The 16,926-nt window shown below is 34.3% G+C and overlaps 2 protein-coding genes across 4 annotated transcripts; one reads left to right on the top strand and one right to left on the bottom strand.

The window, feature by feature from the left end:
- Positions 1 to 868: 868 nt before the first annotated feature.
- On the bottom strand, positions 869 to 7,194 carry LOC131529540 (proteinase-activated receptor 3). Its single transcript, XM_058759346.1, has 2 exons — positions 6,970 to 7,194; positions 869 to 3,141 (listed from the first exon to the last, which is right to left on the bottom strand). The coding sequence occupies exons 1-2, from the start codon at positions 7,031 to 7,033 to the stop codon at positions 2,075 to 2,077; spliced, it is 1,131 nt and encodes a 376-aa protein (XP_058615329.1). The 5' UTR covers positions 7,034 to 7,194; the 3' UTR covers positions 869 to 2,074.
- Positions 7,195 to 7,618: 424 nt separating this feature from the next.
- Positions 7,619 to 15,990, top strand: wdr38 (WD repeat domain 38). 3 transcript variants are annotated; one of them, XM_058759343.1, is made up of 12 exons: positions 7,619 to 7,735; positions 8,106 to 8,301; positions 8,445 to 9,567; positions 10,264 to 10,535; positions 10,712 to 10,832; positions 12,227 to 12,343; positions 12,528 to 12,625; positions 14,121 to 14,201; positions 14,283 to 14,405; positions 15,162 to 15,314; positions 15,385 to 15,432; positions 15,510 to 15,990. In XM_058759343.1, exons 4-12 carry the CDS (start codon positions 10,440 to 10,442, stop codon positions 15,702 to 15,704), a joined length of 1,032 nt encoding a protein of 343 aa, XP_058615326.1. In that variant the 5' UTR covers positions 7,619 to 7,735; positions 8,106 to 8,301; positions 8,445 to 9,567; positions 10,264 to 10,439; the 3' UTR covers positions 15,705 to 15,990. The 3 variants fall into 3 exon arrangements, with proteins under 3 accessions (XP_058615326.1, XP_058615328.1, XP_058615325.1); XM_058759345.1 differs by lacking the exon at positions 8,445 to 9,567; XM_058759342.1 differs by having other exon boundaries at positions 8,445 to 10,535.
- Positions 15,991 to 16,926: the final 936 nt, after the last annotated feature.

Below are 16,926 nucleotides of genomic sequence, written 5' to 3'. Positions count from 1 at the left end.
TGAGATGCTCATATGAAGCGTTTGAGCAAATGCATTTGCATTTCACCTCAAGCACAGACTGCTCACTGCAACACTTGTTTTGTATTCCACCTGAATAGGACAAGTCATAAAAATTCAAATTTGGAGAAATTGCTCACCAACTGATCCTCTGCAGTGAATGGGTGCCGTCAGAATAAGAGAAAAAACAGCTGACAAAAACATCACAATAATCCACAAGTAATCCACACCAATCCAGTCTATCAATTAACATCTTGTGAAGTAAAAAGTTGCTTGTTTGTAAAAAAACAAATCGATCATTAAGGCTTTTATACTTTAAACCGTCGCTTCTGGCCAAAATATGAGTCCATAATCCATAATAACACTTCCTCCAGTGAAAAAGTCCATCTCTTCCCTTTCTTCAGCATGGCTGGGGGTTTGAGCTGGTTTAAGATGGTTCTTAGCTGGTCCTAAGCAACTAGCTCCTGCTCATGACCAGCTAAGGACCAGCTTAAACCAGCTCAAACCACCAGCCATGCTTCAAAACATACCTAACCAGCATATGCTGGATTTTTCAACAGGGTTGTTGTTCTCTCACATCAAAGACATACTTGTTTAGAACTGTTTTTGCTTGTGAACAGTGCTTGATCTGCACATATTTCTCTCCTGATTCAGACAAAACATCTGGAGAAAGCAAGAATTTGCTTCTTATAAACAAACAGCCCCCAATTCTGCATGAGAATCAGAGAGAAAGAATCTGTTGCTACACAGTTAGTCACGAGCCATTGACACTTTTGTCTTCAGGCCAGAGACAGCGTCTCCAAACTGCACTCGAATCAATCCCGCATGCTGTATGATGGATCAATTCCAATGAAAAACACACAGAGAAAGGTTCACTGAAACACTGTTTTATTTGTTTTAATGACTATATTAATGCTGTGCTTTGAAATCACAGGAATTAAAATAAAGCATTTAAATTCTATATACAAACAGGGAATACACACACAGACTAACTTTGCCTTGGTCAACAAGGCTTTATGTAACATTCAAAACACACAGTCTCTGAACACAGTCCAGGCAGTATATTACATCCTTTTCTTCAAGGGCCATTCAAACGACTCTCCATTTGTATTCAGTATAAAAGGTGCTGCTCCTGTCCAACCGATTCTGGCTGGAACTACCAACTATTAGTTCTCCTCGTGGCACTTCACATATTAAAAACTTTAAATCTAGAACAAAGAGGTTCAGAAACAAGACTGAAACCAAAAAACATTCTAGATAACGCTTTATAATCAGTCAACATGAAATCACAATTGACTATTTGCTTCATATTCTTAATGCATCTAATTGATCAAAAATGCAGTATTATGTGAAATAATATTACAATTGTTTTCCGTTTTGAATATATCATAAAATGTAATTTATTACATTTATTCCTGTGATGCAAAGCTGTATTTTCAGCAGCCATTACTATTGAGAGACAAGTATTTTAAAATCTGGAATCTGAGGGTGCAAAAAAAATCAAAATATTGAGAAAATCGCCTTAAAAGTTGTCCAAATTAAGTTCTTTGCAATGCATATTACTAATCAAAAATTTAATTTTGATATATTTATGGTAAGAAATTTACAAAATATCTTTATGGAACATGATCTTTACTTAATATTCTAATGATTTTTGGCATAAAAGAAAAATCGATAATTTTGTCCCATACAATGTAGCTGGCTATAGCTACAAATATACCCCAGCGACTTAAGACTGGTTTTGTGGTCCAGGGTCACATATGCTGATTTGCTGCTCATTTCTTATCATTATCAATGTTGAAAACAATTGTGTTCCTTCATACTTTTGTACAAATCATACGTTTTGTTCAGGATTCTGAATAGAAAGTTCAAAATAAATCTTTCAGTATAAACAATATGAATGTCTTTACTGTCACTTTTGATCAATTTGATGCATTCTTGCTGCATAAAAGTATTAGTTTCTTGAAAAAAAAAAAAAAAAGTGTCTTTCGGCTATTTCAGACAGGTCACATTAAATATCCAGTTTCAAAGATTAGGGAAGTTAAACAGGCTCCACAACAAGCATTTCATGTTGACTTTACGCAGAGATGCTAAGCGCGCGTCCTTTGCGTGTAAGGAAGTAGCGTTTGGTTCCGACAGTCCTGGACATGAGCACGAACAGATACGGATCCAGAGCGCTGTGCAGGCAACACAGACACACGGACACGCTGAAGTAGATATAAAAACTCTCCGTGGAGCCGACAGACAGCAGAACGTAATGCACAAAATGAAGGCAGCTGCTCGGGCCGAAGCACAAAACGAAGATAACGAAGTTAAAAGTGCTAGCTCTGATATAAAGAGCCCAGTCTCGGTGCGAACGGTTCAGGTGCCAGACAATAGAGGTGTAACATGCCACTGTCACCACTAGGGGCAGAAAAAAACCTACACAGGCAAAGCCTAAATTATAATAGATAAGCCACTGGTAGTAATCTAAATTAGCAGGAAGAACGTCATGACATGTGATTACTCCGAGATCTGTGATGCGGTAGCTTTGTTGCACTAGAAATTCTGGCACAGTGGCGATAATAAATATAATCCAAACGGTTAGGCAACCCCAAGTGGTGAACGAGCGCTTTGGCAAGCTCTTATAAAGGAAAGGATGCACCACAGCTATGTAGCGTTTGATGCTAATGCATGCTAATATGAACGCGGAGCAGTAAAGGTTTCCGTAAAAACAGGCGGTCGTGATACGACAAGCGGTTTCGCCGAATATCCAATGGTTTCCGCTGAGATGATAGTGTGCTTTCAGTAACAGGCTGAACAACAGCAGCAAGTCGGATGCTGCCAGGCTACAGTACAAAATAGCTGACGAAATCACCCTCACTTTGGTTCCAACGGAGATCAAGATGGCGATATTGGAGGGAATGCCGACAACGACGGCTATGATGTAGACGGCTGGGATGAAACTGTTGCTCAGAGGACCTTGGAGGTAGTTTGCCGTGTTGTTGCTTTGTAACTGGACTTCGACATCAACGGCGAACGGGAGGACGGGTGTTTGGGGGTCTGTCGTTCGGTTTGGAGGAGGAGGGACGTTGACTGGGATGGCGTTTCCTTGAAAAGTCCTCGGTCTGGCGAAGACAGTGCTGTTGCCTTTGGCCTTCCTTCCTACAAGTAGGCAAAGCGAAGAGTTAGGATAACAAGATACTTTTGTTTTGTATGCAAAAAAATCATATTGCCACAACTAAAATAACTGCACGATTGCAAGTTAACAATTCTAATTTATTGGTTCAATTAAATATTTTAAATTGCAAATATTATATTGACGAGTCCTTTTGACATCAAAATGTTTATCATTGCATCTGCTTTATATTGTGTGCAATTTAAAATTAATTGATTAAAAAATGATTTAATGAAATTGTCTTGATAACTTTTGAAAATTGGAAAGTGGATGTAGTTTCCAGCATGCTTTGTTTGCATAGGACTGGATAAGGAGAAGAAATGTTGAAAATGAGTTATTTTATGTGTTTATATACAGTTGCATAAACTTAGCCACCATGTTAAGACAGTGTCTTAAGAACTAGTTTGACCAACAAGCAGCTGCCAAGAGGTAATCAGTCTTACTTTTCCAATACATATAAGACTAATCTACCTTTTCATAACTGAATTAAAAAAGTTATGACCAGCCTTGAAGAAAAAAAAAATAGATGACTAACTTTTTAAGACTAGTCTAAACAGTTTATGCAACCGGTGTTGTGTAATATTCAGTTCCTGTGAAAAACTGTTCCAGTGGGTGGAGTTAATGTGAATAGTCATTAGTTCCCCTGTTGTGGGCGTGTCCTTGAAACAACGCGCAAACGAATGGAACTGAAAATATTAGTGCATGCTCCTCAAATCGCTACGTGTTTAATGGATTATTTAGAAAAGGTAATCAAGTATCAATGTTCAGCATTAAAGCATTAACTGCAACAGTGTCAAAATAATGCATAGTTCTTGTAATAATATGATAAATCGTCTATAAGCTGTTTTGCCTGATTGATTACAGGAATGCAGCAAAACAAACAATAAGTGAATAACTTATGCTAACCTAGGCTAATATAGTTTTTTTGTTGTTGTTGTTGTTGTTGTTTGATGTGTAGCTTTTATATATTTCATTTGTGGGGCTTTAATTTATTAATTAATTAATTTTTTAATAGATTAACCTACCCAGTTGTCATTGGAGACTATACTGCAGTGTGTAGCTACAACAATGCCTGAAACAAACCACTACAAATGTATCTGTGGCCAAATGTATATAAGCTAGTCTCCTGTGAGTATCCTGTGTCATTCTTTCTTTCTTTCATCATCATCTTCTTTTTTTATTTTTAATAGCCAGTATTTCCCAGCCTCCACAGCCCAGTATCTTTATCAACACCAAACTACAAATATTCCTTTTTCTCATATTATATCATGTATCATGTAAATTAAAAAGTCACAAAGATAAATGCACATTTACTTCTATCTGTCACATATTTTATTCTATTATTATTTTCTTTTATTTTAAGTTAAAAACAAATCAAAATCTTTGCACATACACCTGTTTGGGAATCACAAATCTCCAAGTAGCCTATAATAAATTATAATATAAAGGTATACGTCCACCCAAAAAATGAAAACTGTGCCATCATTTACTCACCTGTTTGAAACCAGTGTGAACAAAGTATCTTTGACAGAAGAATGAGTCATACAACATTGAAACAACATTTTTTATTTTTGAATGAATTGTCCCTTTAAAATGGACCTAAAAAAGCATGTCATGTTTTCCTTAATTGTATTTAGTTAACAATCAAATACAGAGCATTGCTTAACAGTTTAGATAATCTGAGAAATAACTACTAATAATATTATAATAATAAATATCATATACTGTATAATCATACATTGTGTCTGTTCTTTGACCATATGTTGCAATCAATCAAACAATCTCTTTCATGTCATTATGTTTATGTGTGAAAACATCCACAATTTCATGATCCTAGTGTTGTGTTCAGAAGTCAGAAAGAGCTTTATTACCAAGTATGTTTACACACACAAGGAATCTGACTTCGTGGCAGGATCTTCCAAGAAGAAAGTACGGATAGTGCAACACACATGATAGTGCAGATATACACAATCATGTTTAACATTTGAAAATTTACAACAATGAAACCCAAATGTTTTTGTCAGCCAAACTCTGTTCTCCTATCTCCTCCTGAGATTAATATTTTCTGAGATTAATTTAAAGTTAGTACTTCAATAATTTTAACACTTTCATGTTGACAGTTCTCTGATATGGGTTAATTTTAACATGACATGTAGGTTAACAAATAGCGTTATCTTTTTTAGTAAGTGTTTTATTTTGACTGTTTATATAAAATGCTACTCAAAACATTATGTTGTAGAGTATATAAATATTAGTTACATACATTAAATGTTACTATGACAAGTGCAGAAGTATTTGCTTTATGAATACAACTCAATTGAAAAACAAGGAAATTATGTGAAAGTATGTGTATGTGGAATGAAGCAATGCAAAATTAAGTCAGTGTCTGGTGTCTGAGATAAATATTAAAACATGGCCTTGGCACTCAATGAAAACAGGCTCCATGTATGTTCAGTTCACACAATGGTCAGCTACGAGTGACTTAAACTCCACATCCAGTCTGAAACAAGACAGTGACTTTACATGATGATGAATATATGTGGAAACATCACAAAAGCAAATCAAGGCCATATTATGACACTATTGATGGTGACATATGTATGATTTCTTATCCAAATTTAAAAATAATATTCTTGGAGTAGCAGCTGACCTAGAGGTGTATATACATTTCTAGAGGTTTGTTTCAGGCATTGTTGTATGCACACTGCAGTAGTCACCAATGACAACTATGTAGGCTAATCTATTCAAATAAATAAATGAATTAATTAAAACCCCACAAATGAAAAACTATATTAGCCTAGGTTAGCATAAGTTATTCACTTATTGTTTGTTTTGCTGCATTCCTGTAATCAATCAGGCAAAACAGCTTATAGACGATTTATCATATTATTACAAAAACTATGCATTATTTTGACACTGTTGCAGTTAATGCTTCAATGCTGAACATTGATACTTGATTACCTTTTCTAAATAATCCATTAAACACGTAGCGATTTGAGGAGCATGCACTAATATTTTCAGTTCCATTCGTTTGCGCGTTGTTTCAAGGACACGCCCACAACAGGGGAACTAATGACTATTCACATTAACTCCACCCACTGGAACAGTTTTTCACAGGAACTGAATATTACACAACACCGGCCCGACTGTCTGAACCATCTCAAACTCTTTTAAGTAAGATATAAACCATATGTGTATAAATATAAAAAGATGCAGTTCATATTAACAGACAAAAAGTGGACTGCAAAAATATACTGATCTTGAAATTTTCCTACTCACATCATTTTGCAAACTACACCTATATTTAATAACACCTTCTGTTGCCTTACTTAACATTAGTATATAAAAAAATAACATAACATAATATTCCTGAAATAAAAATTTCAAAGGTTTTGCCAATATATATATGATTATAGATTATTTCACTGAGGAATACAGTCTTTAATATTGTTTGTTTATAGGAAAAAAAATCCTATTCACGTTATTTGTGAACTACTCAGACCTACTATTATTGTGTCTTATGCTATCTTAAATTGGTCTATAAAATATAACCGTAAGCCTAATATTCATAAAATAACAAAACTATATAAAACCTGTCAAATGTTTTACTGTAGAACCTGTTTGATTACAGATCACTAAGAAATACAGAGAGAAAAGATAATTAAAAACGGAAACACATTAATTATTTTTTACAGTAAACCGACTGTTTTCTCGTTCATCACACACATGTACAACAGTAAACTCAGACTATACACAGAGTAATGAACTGCTTGAAGTGAATCGAAATTAAACGTTTAACAAATAGATTCGCTCACCTTTAGCCCGGGTCGCGTTCAGAAGAATTAAAGCGATTAACACGACAAGAAAAACTTTCCCCATGACTGACAAACACGTCCTATGTTGTGCTCAGTTAAAAATAACGTCAAACGACGTCTCCACACGTTTAGTCTGCGCGTGGAATCCAAATGAAACAACGCTCTCTCTCTCTCTCTCTCTATCTCTCTCTCTCGCTCTCTGTCGCTCTCTCTCTCTCTCTCTCTCTCGTTCCATACCGATGACATCATCACCGTCCCCACTTCTGAGCCCCTCTCTCTCTGTCTTTAGCGTCATAATTACTTCGACCTTTTTGTGTTCTTGAGGTTCTTAATTGTCCAAAACGTTTTTATAGTTGATTATAGTTTTCATATTTGTTGCTCACTTGGCGGCAAGATGAGACTTGAAGGGAAAAAGACCTGTTGGTCTTAAAGCAATTTTAGTTCAGTTTGATGGTTTTAAATTAATAAACTGTTGTTCTGCCAAAGATCTGCTAAAGCATTTCACCATTGTGGGAAGGAAATACCTGCAGGTGTGAGATAACACAAACAGAAGTCACATGTCTAATCTTGGGATCTCTAACCAAGGTGTTTTCGCTTCTCATTAGTGCACTGTTTACTTGTATCTGTTGGTATAATGGTTACTGTGGTGCAGCAGCTTGCGCTGTCTATGACGCAGAAGGAGCAGATCAAATACAGATCAAAAGTGACAAACACTTGAGAGAAAGATGCTTTCCTGTTTTCTACGAAGGACGTGCGTAGCCTAAATGTAAGTAATCCACCAAAATATTCTTGCACACCCACACATCCGTGCACACACTTGCTTTATTTAGGCCATAGCCCTAACTCATACAGGTCAAAGAGCTCAACTTCCTCTAAACTAGTTTTTACCAGATTTTATATCAGACATCATCAAGTGACAATCAAACACAACCTGTTTATTGTGCAAAAGTAAAACCAAAATGACCTAAAAAAAAAAAAACATATTAATATTAATGCACCAAAAGAGCTTGATTTGACATTATCAACAGAGTTGGGATGCATTATCTGCTCCCTTTTAGAGGAATAGTTCACCTAAAAATTTAATTTGCTCATAATTTATGAAATTTAAGATGTAGATGAGTTTGTTTCTTCATCAGATTTGGAAAAATGTAGCATTCCATCACTTGCTCAGCAATGGATGCTCTGCAGTGAATGGGTGCCGTCAGAATGAGAGTCCAGCAGCTGATAAAAACATCACAATAATCCACACCACTCCATCATTTACCATCTTGTGAAGAGAAAAGTTATGTGTTTGTAAGAAACAAAGAAACAAACATCTTGGATTGCCTGAGGGTGAGTGCATTTTTAATTTTGAGAGAACTATTCCAAGATGACACATTTCATCTTAACTATGCATGATTTTAGTTGCATTTTATTAATTGCATTTTGTCCCCAAACTGTTTTTTTTCTCTCTCTCTCTCTCTCTCTCTAAAAAGCATTTGCATCAACTATAGAAGACTTCATATTTTGTTTTTGAAACTGCTGGGTTTCTATCAACGTGTTTGTTATTCAGTAAAGGTGAAAGGTGTCATTGTTTCCTACATGAGGATGAGTTGAATGACTCACACACACGTCTTCTGCTGCGACTCCTGCGAGCGAGCTGTGTGAAACGCATGCAAACTACTAAATATCATCGTGCAAACAACTACTAAACATGCTGTTCAGAGTAAACATTCAGATAGAAAGCCTACTGATCTGGTGCATCAGCTACTCTGTCGAACTGTGAGACTGAAACACAGATGTGTTCCTTACAAACAGAAACAGTCAGGCATAGAAAACTACTGAGGGTAATTTCTCAAAAATACTCACGTTTTACAGGAAAAGGACATCTAGTTCTGAAATGACACTAACATGTCAGGACTCCTGAAGGGTCATGCATGAACTGCTTTTTAAACTCATCTGGCACACACACAGCATGAACACACCTGCATACAGATGACGCATTTAACAGGAAGGTGCTTAAATTCCTTACAGTAGGCCTATGTGGAAATTTTTTAGGAAGTTTGGGATTCTCAAACATAGACTTACTGAGAGGAGAGATTTCATAGAAAAATTTAGCCTAGAAACAATTGACATCTGGCTTTAAAATAATACATAATCATACATAAATTATATACATGATTAGCCTATAAGATATTATAAATATGAAATATTATTTATAAATTGTCATAAATTTATGTCATTCAGCTAATACACTAATGTACAACTAATATAATATTGGCATATTATATTATTATATTATATATTTTTAAGGTTGTGTAGTTATGAAAGTAAATGGAATAATTATGAGTGGCTCCTGAAATGAAAAATGGAAGAAAATGTCATAATAGAATATAAATAATAGAAATTATATAACAGAAAATTATATAAAATTCCGTCATGGTGTACTCAGCCTCATGTAATTTCAGATCGGTATTACTTTATTTCTTCTGTGGAAAGACAAAAGATTTGAGAAATGTCTCTTTTTTCTTCATATAATGGAAATCAGGGGTAACCAAAACGGTTTCTTTTATGATCTGCAAAAGAAAGAAAGACATACTGGTTTGAAACTACACGAAGGTGAGTAAATGATGGCAACATTTTCATTTTTGGGTGAACTATTCCTTTAAGGTGCCATTTTTTTATGTGGCAAAACGGTACAATAGTGCTTCATAGATGTGACCCTGGACAACAAAACCAGTCTTGAGTCGCTGGGGTATATTTGTAGCAATAGCCGAAAATACATTGTATGGGTTAAAATTATGGATTTTTCTTTTATGGCAAAAATCATTAGGAAATTAAGTAAAGATCATGTTCCATGAAGATATCTTGTAAATTTCTTACCATAAATATATCAAAACGTAATTTTTGATTAGTAATATGCATTGCTAAGAACTTCATTTGGACAACTTTAAAGGCGATTTTCTGAATATTTCGATTTTTTTTTTTGCACCCTCAGATTCCAGATTTCCAAATAGTCGTATCTCGGCCAAATATTGTCCGATCCTAACAAACCATACATCAATGGAAAGTTTATTTATTCAGCTTTGGAGGATGTGTACATCTCAATTTTGAAAAATTGACACTTAAGACTGATTTTGTGGTCCAGAGTCACATATAGCATTATAACGTAATTCTGATCAAATTACAGACTATAGGAATATATATACCAGTGATTTTTACATCACTTACATTCAGTGCTTAAAAAGTGCAAATGGCAGCTGAACACTCAAACTAAGCTCGTTAAAGTGTTTTTGCTTTGTTTTTCTCTCTCAGAGTTAATGACTTTCTAAACCAGCAGAAAAATCCCAATAAACCGCAGGCGCAGCCCTCAGACACTCAAGAGAGCGTAACTCTGGATACACACACAGTCACAACACAAACAAAACTGAGCTGCAACACTAACCACTGCACCGTGTGTGATTAATTATTACATTTCCGACATTTCTGAAATGGCGACGTCTCGTGCACAAGGAGACATGTGGCGCCATCCCTCAGAAGACTTCAGCGTCTCCAACATTAGATATTTTTCCAGACACAAAGGAGAGGTAGGTAAGCGCTCATATTTTGCCTGTGCTTAATTTACTTTTTCTATATATTTCAGCAATGTTGATATTTTATTTACTACATATAGCCTAATTATAAATACATAGGCTAGATGAATTAATTAGGTGAAGATAAAGCATGTTGTTTCAGTGGCTCTGTGCTCTCGGCTGTGTCTCAGGTGAACTGCTGCGCTTTCTCACCTGACTGTCAGATTCTGCTCACGTGCTGTGATTACGGCAGACTGTACCTGTGGAACGCCAACAGCGCAAAACACCTGGCCACAGTTAGCGGACACTCGGGTACATTAAAGCAGCTGTGTGTAATGCTGTCAAACGATTAATCTCATCCAAAATAAAAGTTTTTGTTTACATAGCCTAATATATGTGTGTATAATGTGTGTATTTATTATGTCTAGGCCTATATAAATACATGTATTCATAAAAAATATGTTATGTTTATATGTTAAATATATTTATATATAATATAAAATATAAGAATGTAAATAAGGCTGAGGCTATTTACACTAAGTGAAAATAGCATATTTTCTTAGTCATAGATGCTACACTAAGTGAAAATAGCAAGATTTTCTGCTATTTATAGCCTAGTACTTATTGCAAATAGTGGCAATTATCTGCACCCCATGAACTGAATTGCATTGAATGCTACACATTTTTTTAGCATCTGCCAGCTGCCCACTGCTGACTGTCTTTTGTAATGTTGTCTAGCTCAACCACATGTTGAAATATAGACAAGGCGGGCTATTTGCACTTTGTGTAAATAGACACTCCGTATAAATATATGCATGTAAATACATGTAAATATTTTCAAAATATTTACTGTAGGTGTGTGTATTTATATATACTAAATACACAGTATACATATATTATGTAAAAAAAAACTTTTATTTTGGATGAGATTAATCACGATTAATCATTTGACAGCACTAATAATTTTTTTGCTATTTTGGAGTCCCTTACAGTAGCCTAAAGTGAGTGGAATTCGCTGTTGTAAATATTTGACTGTTGTAATAATTACAGCTATGCACATGTATTTGTTGCTGCCATAAAGAAACCTTTTTTCGTGGAACTTCGTACATGCTCACCAAAATCACACACATACTCCCACAACAGACGTTTTTGACTTATTAGAAGTCGGTGTACCATCAGATTGATTTTGAAACTTATATTTCAAGGTAAAAACATGCTTGCAATTAGCTGACTCATATCAATAGGCATTTCTCACAGTGGAAAAAAGATGCTTAAACATGTCGTTTGACACGGAACGACAGAGTTGTAAAGAAAAAGGCATAAAGATCTTCTGTTGTGTAACTGCTAAATAATATCAGGAATAAAGTCACAAATATAGGGCTAGACACTGAAGAAAACTTGAAACATTGCCTGTTTAATGGCAGATTTACCCCCATATAGAGGGGGCATGTTGTCACAAAATGGTCAGTATGTGTTTGAATAACTGGGGAAATGTGGAAGACATAATAGATAGATAGATAGATAGATAGATAGATAGATAGATAGATAAGCCTATCCTGAAAAAAGATTTACAGGAATATATATATATATATAAAATTGTATATATAAATGTCATTGTGCATTGTGAGTATGGAATGTAGAAATGTATTTAATGTATGTAGGTATGCATAAAAAGTTTAATTATTTGTTTTGAAAAAAACACGCAGGTCCAGTGAAATCATGTGTTTTCTCCTGGGATGGTCAGCTGTTTGCGAGCGCGTCTCACGACCGTACCGTCAGAATCTGGAGCCGCTCCAGCACTGAATGCACACACATTCTGACAGGTGTGTTTCACTTCACAATGACTCAAATAAACTCAAATACTGATGCATCACATGATTCATAACTTAAGCAGCAACAATTATCATCATAGTTTTTGTAATCAAATTGAATTATCCTTACAAAAATTGCTTTGATAACCATAGTTTCAGTCAAACTTAACTCAAAGTTAACGTTGCTGCTTGTCAGCTCACAGTGGGAGTGTGGAGACGGTGAGCTTCAGTCCGGACGGTCAGTGGCTGGTTTCGGGAGGATGGGACAACAGAGCGCTGATCTGGAGAGTTCAGGTGACAAACAAACATGTCCACTCACAATACCACAGTAGATCAGGTACTGATGTATGAAACAAACACTTCCCTTTTTAAAAAAGACTTACAGAGTCTAACAGAAATAGAGGGATACATATATCTAACCAAATGAAACAAACACTTCCCTTTTTAAAAACACGCAGAAATAGACACAATAAACTAGTGCTGTCAAATGATTAATCGCGATTAATCGCATCCAAAATAAAAGTTTTTGTTTACATAATATATGTATGTGTACTGTGTATATTTATTATGTATATATAAATATAAATTATATGAATATAAATATAGACATGTAAATATTTTCAAAATATATACTGTATGTGTGTGTATTTATATATACAAAATAAATTCTGAACACACACATATATTATGCAAACAAAAACTTGTATTTTCTATGCGATTAATCACAATTAATCGTTTGACAGCACTAATTTAAACAAATGACACTTCACTTTCAAAATCATATTTCAGGAGGAAAGAGATATAGATTTTCACAAATTGAGTGGTGCTTGATTTTCATGTATAAACAGCCATTTTTATTGTGTGAGAAAAATATTAAGAGAAAATGTTGTTTGTAAAATGTAATAATGTAAATATTTTTTATTATATGTAGAATTGGGTATGTTAATATATTTTACTTTGTCTAATAAATATTATTTTCATATTTATGTTAATATTATGTATGTATGTAAATATATATATATATATATATATATATAATGTGTATTATATTATGTTATTAGTTATTTTATACAGTTAATTATATATTAGAATTTATATATATAAAATAATAATAATTAAATATAATACTTCATATTATATAGTACTTAATGTCTATTATATATTATTTTAATTTGTTTATATATATATATATATGTGTGTGTGTGTGTGTATATAGAATTTTTTATCTATATTTTTAAATATCTATTTTGTTACGTTTGGAAGGCTGGAAAATGTTTATTTCAAATTAATTTGAATAATATTATTTGTTATTAAAAATATCAATATATAATAAAAATATAAAGACAATCTTCAAAAATAAAAAACAGATTTGTTATTAAAATAAAATTAGAACTGTCAATAGAATATAATAACTGATTAATCTTATTATTTATGACTAGAAGGAAAATAATGTCTAAATATTATTTTAAGCATATTTAATTAATATCTAACACATTTTGACAGCTCTGAAAATACTTAAAAAAAAAAAAAAAATCTCTTAGCATCCTCTTGTAACCCCATAGAGATTTAAAAATCCCTAGGAATCATTCATATCCATAACACAAAAATAGCTTTGAGGCAAGCATTTTGATGAAATTTAATACTTACAGTTAAGAGTTTTTTCATATCACTAACCTTAAACATGAACAAATGACGTGAATCTTGGACCCTGTTTATGTAGTAACAGGTGTTTAGCTCACTGGTTGAAGACTGTCCAGTAATGTTTGTGTGGTGTTGTTTGATGTCTCAGAGCGGTCAGATGGTGGAGGATCTGCGGGGTCATGCTGCAGCTGTCCAGAGCAGCGCATTCTCTTCAGACTCCCAGTGTGTGGTATGAATCATGGTCTCGCTGTGCCATTTGTTTTGCTCCAGTCAGCATGAGCTGCATCACCTCTTCTTTCTGTGGGTTCAGGCCACGGGTTCCTGGGATCGGACCGTGAGAGTCTGGAAACTTCATGAGGAAAAAGAGGCTGTGACGTTACAGGGGCACCAGGGGAACGTGGCCTGTGTCTGTTTCTCTGTTAGTGGGATGCTGGTGAGAATGAGCTTTGATGTTTGATTCTTGAAAGAAGTCTCTTCTGCTCACAGAGGCTGCGTTAATTTGATCAAAAATACAGTACAATCAGTAATATTGTAAAATATACTTACAATTTAAAATAACCATTTTCTATTTTTTTTTAAAATCAAACATGTGATCAAAGCTGAATTTTCAGCATCAATACTAAATCATTCTAATATGCTGATTTGCTGCTCAAAAAAACGTATTATTAATGTTAAATTCAAAACAAAAGTTGTGCTGCTTCGCATTTTTTTTGTAGAAAGTTCAAAAGAACAGCATTTATTTGAAATAGAATTATTTTGTAACATTATACATGTATTAAAATAATAATGTCAAACATTTTGAATGGCAATGTATTGGTTTCCACAAAAAGTGAAGCAGCACAACTGTTTTCAGCATGAATATGATTTTTGAGCAGCAGTATATCAGCAAATCAGCATATTAGAATGATTTCTGAAGGATCACGTGACACTGAAGACTGGAGTAATGATGCTGAAAATTCAGCTTTGCATCACAGGAATAAATTACATTTTAACATATATTACAATAGAAAACAGTTATTTTTAACCGTAATAATGTTTTTTTTTTTAAAGTCTATTTTTACTGTATTTTTGATCAAATAAATGCAGCCTTGGTGAGCAGAAGAGACTTAAAAAAAACAAAAAAAAAACATTAAAAATCTTCATTAATCCAAACTTTTGACCGCTAGTATATGTATGTGTGTGTGTTTAGGCCTCAGGATCATGGGACGGCACGGTGCGTGTTTGGTTGCCGATGCGTCGCGTGTGTCTGTTTGCGTTGGGAGGTTGTGAGCGTGTTTGGGTCAGAAGTCTGGCTTTCTCCAGAGACGGACTGGTTTTAGCATCCACCGCTGAAGGCGACATGGTAAAACAAACACACACTCATTCACACACCGGCTGTGTGGCAATGCTTGATGCTCATGTTTGCTCATTAGGTGAGGATCTGGGATGTGACCACTGGAGTCTGTCTGAAGAGGCTGCAGGTGACTGAGAACCTTTGACTGGTCACATGTTTAGTATTATGACATCACAAGCTTCATGGTGTGTGTGTGTGTTTTAGGGTCATAAGGACTCGGCATACGGCTGTGTGTTCACTCCTGATGGGAAGCTTCTCACCAGCGGTTCTGAGCAGCTGGATGAAGAAGAGGATGAAGAAAACAGCACAGAGGACAGTAGTGAGAGATGCAGGAGTTTAAACACAGAACAGGACAGTAAAGATGATGACGGTCAGCACATTGTGACCCACGGTGAATGAAAGCAGCTGTGGAACTGATTATAAACCCACTGACACACACAGCCTCAGTGAATGTTATGCAGCCTCCTGCATGTCTGAATGATCATATTTATGAGATGAGCATCCATGAAAACCACCACATTGTCAGAACATTTAGTTTGGGTTCATAAGGTTTCGTGATTGTTGGAAGTTTGTATGCATTTTTGTACTTTTTCAATGAAAAGTAAGATTTCTGATTAATTATTTACACTGCAGACTAGTGTGTATGGTTATGGTAATAAAATATAATAAATAACAGTTTGCAACATCAAGCAGCATTTTTGTATTGCTAAAATAACTGGAAGTGGATGACAATGGAGATCTATCTCATATTATTGATTTTAATGGTACTGTACAAAGGGAAGTATTATTTTATATAATATATATTTTCATGTATAAAGACCCATAAAGGCTTACGGTGTAAGAAAATAATTAGGTGTGATATATAGAAAACAGGTTATTTCTAAAATAAATTGTAATGTTTTATATTAAACTTTACACATGTTACATGATCATTTTGAAAATAGAGTAACATTTAATGGTATAATGTAAAGTTTAATATAAAACATTACAATTTATTTTAGAAATAACATTGCTGCTTTTTAAATTTAAAATGTAATATCTCAGCAATACTTTAATTTACTAAAAAAAAAAAAAAAAAAAGTATAAAACTTTAAAAAAAATGTTTAATGTAAAATTAGGGTTTTAAAATTTAGGATTGTCAGTAGAATATCTAAATTATCATGCATAAAGCATATTACAAACCTATTTTTTTCCCACAATCAAAATCACTTCAACATAATCAGGATAACCAAACTGTTAATAGAAAATTCCTAAACTTACTCGAAGGCAGGATTAGCTGCACATCTTAAATACAATTTTAAAAATCTAAATCAAATATTCTAATGAAGAACTCAAGTTCGTATGAGTGCCATAAACTATTACCAACCACAGACAAACCCTTGAAAAGGTTAACTCCGATTTAGTTTTAGATTCTTAAATGAACCTTAAATGTTTAGTTTGACCAATTTAAGTCACTCAAATCACACAGACTTCCAGTGGAAAAGACACTCTGACCATCCAGGTTCTAACGAATGTCAAAAACAAACAAAATAAATATTGCTAGTAACTTAATACCCAATCAACACTTTCATCATGTTTCCCAATAACCCCCATTCCTGCTTCAGAAACACAGACTCTGGCG

This window comes from Onychostoma macrolepis, chromosome 21, assembly GCF_012432095.1.
Source record: "Onychostoma macrolepis isolate SWU-2019 chromosome 21, ASM1243209v1, whole genome shotgun sequence".
Classification (NCBI taxonomy): domain Eukaryota; kingdom Metazoa; phylum Chordata; class Actinopteri; order Cypriniformes; family Cyprinidae; genus Onychostoma; species Onychostoma macrolepis.
Note: the sequence above shows the minus strand (reverse complement) of the source record. Positions and strands in the feature narration are given on the sequence as shown.

Excerpts from the sequence above, each read along its gene's own strand:
- LOC131529540 (XM_058759346.1), bottom strand. The coding sequence starts at position 7,033 with ATGGGGAAAGTTTTTCTTGTCGTGTTAATCGCTTTAATTCTTCTGAAC. Across the intron at positions 3,142-6,969 it reads GAACGCGACCCGGGCTAAAG|GAAGGAAGGCCAAAGGCAAC; the intron begins GTGAGCGAATCT and ends GCCTACTTGTAG.
- wdr38 (XM_058759345.1), top strand. The coding sequence starts at position 10,440 with ATGGCGACGTCTCGTGCACAAGGAGACATGTGGCGCCATCCCTCAGAA. Across the intron at positions 10,833-12,226 it reads CACAGTTAGCGGACACTCGG|GTCCAGTGAAATCATGTGTT; the intron begins GTACATTAAAGC and ends AAAAACACGCAG. Across the intron at positions 14,202-14,282 it reads CTTCAGACTCCCAGTGTGTG|GCCACGGGTTCCTGGGATCG; the intron begins GTATGAATCATG and ends CTGTGGGTTCAG.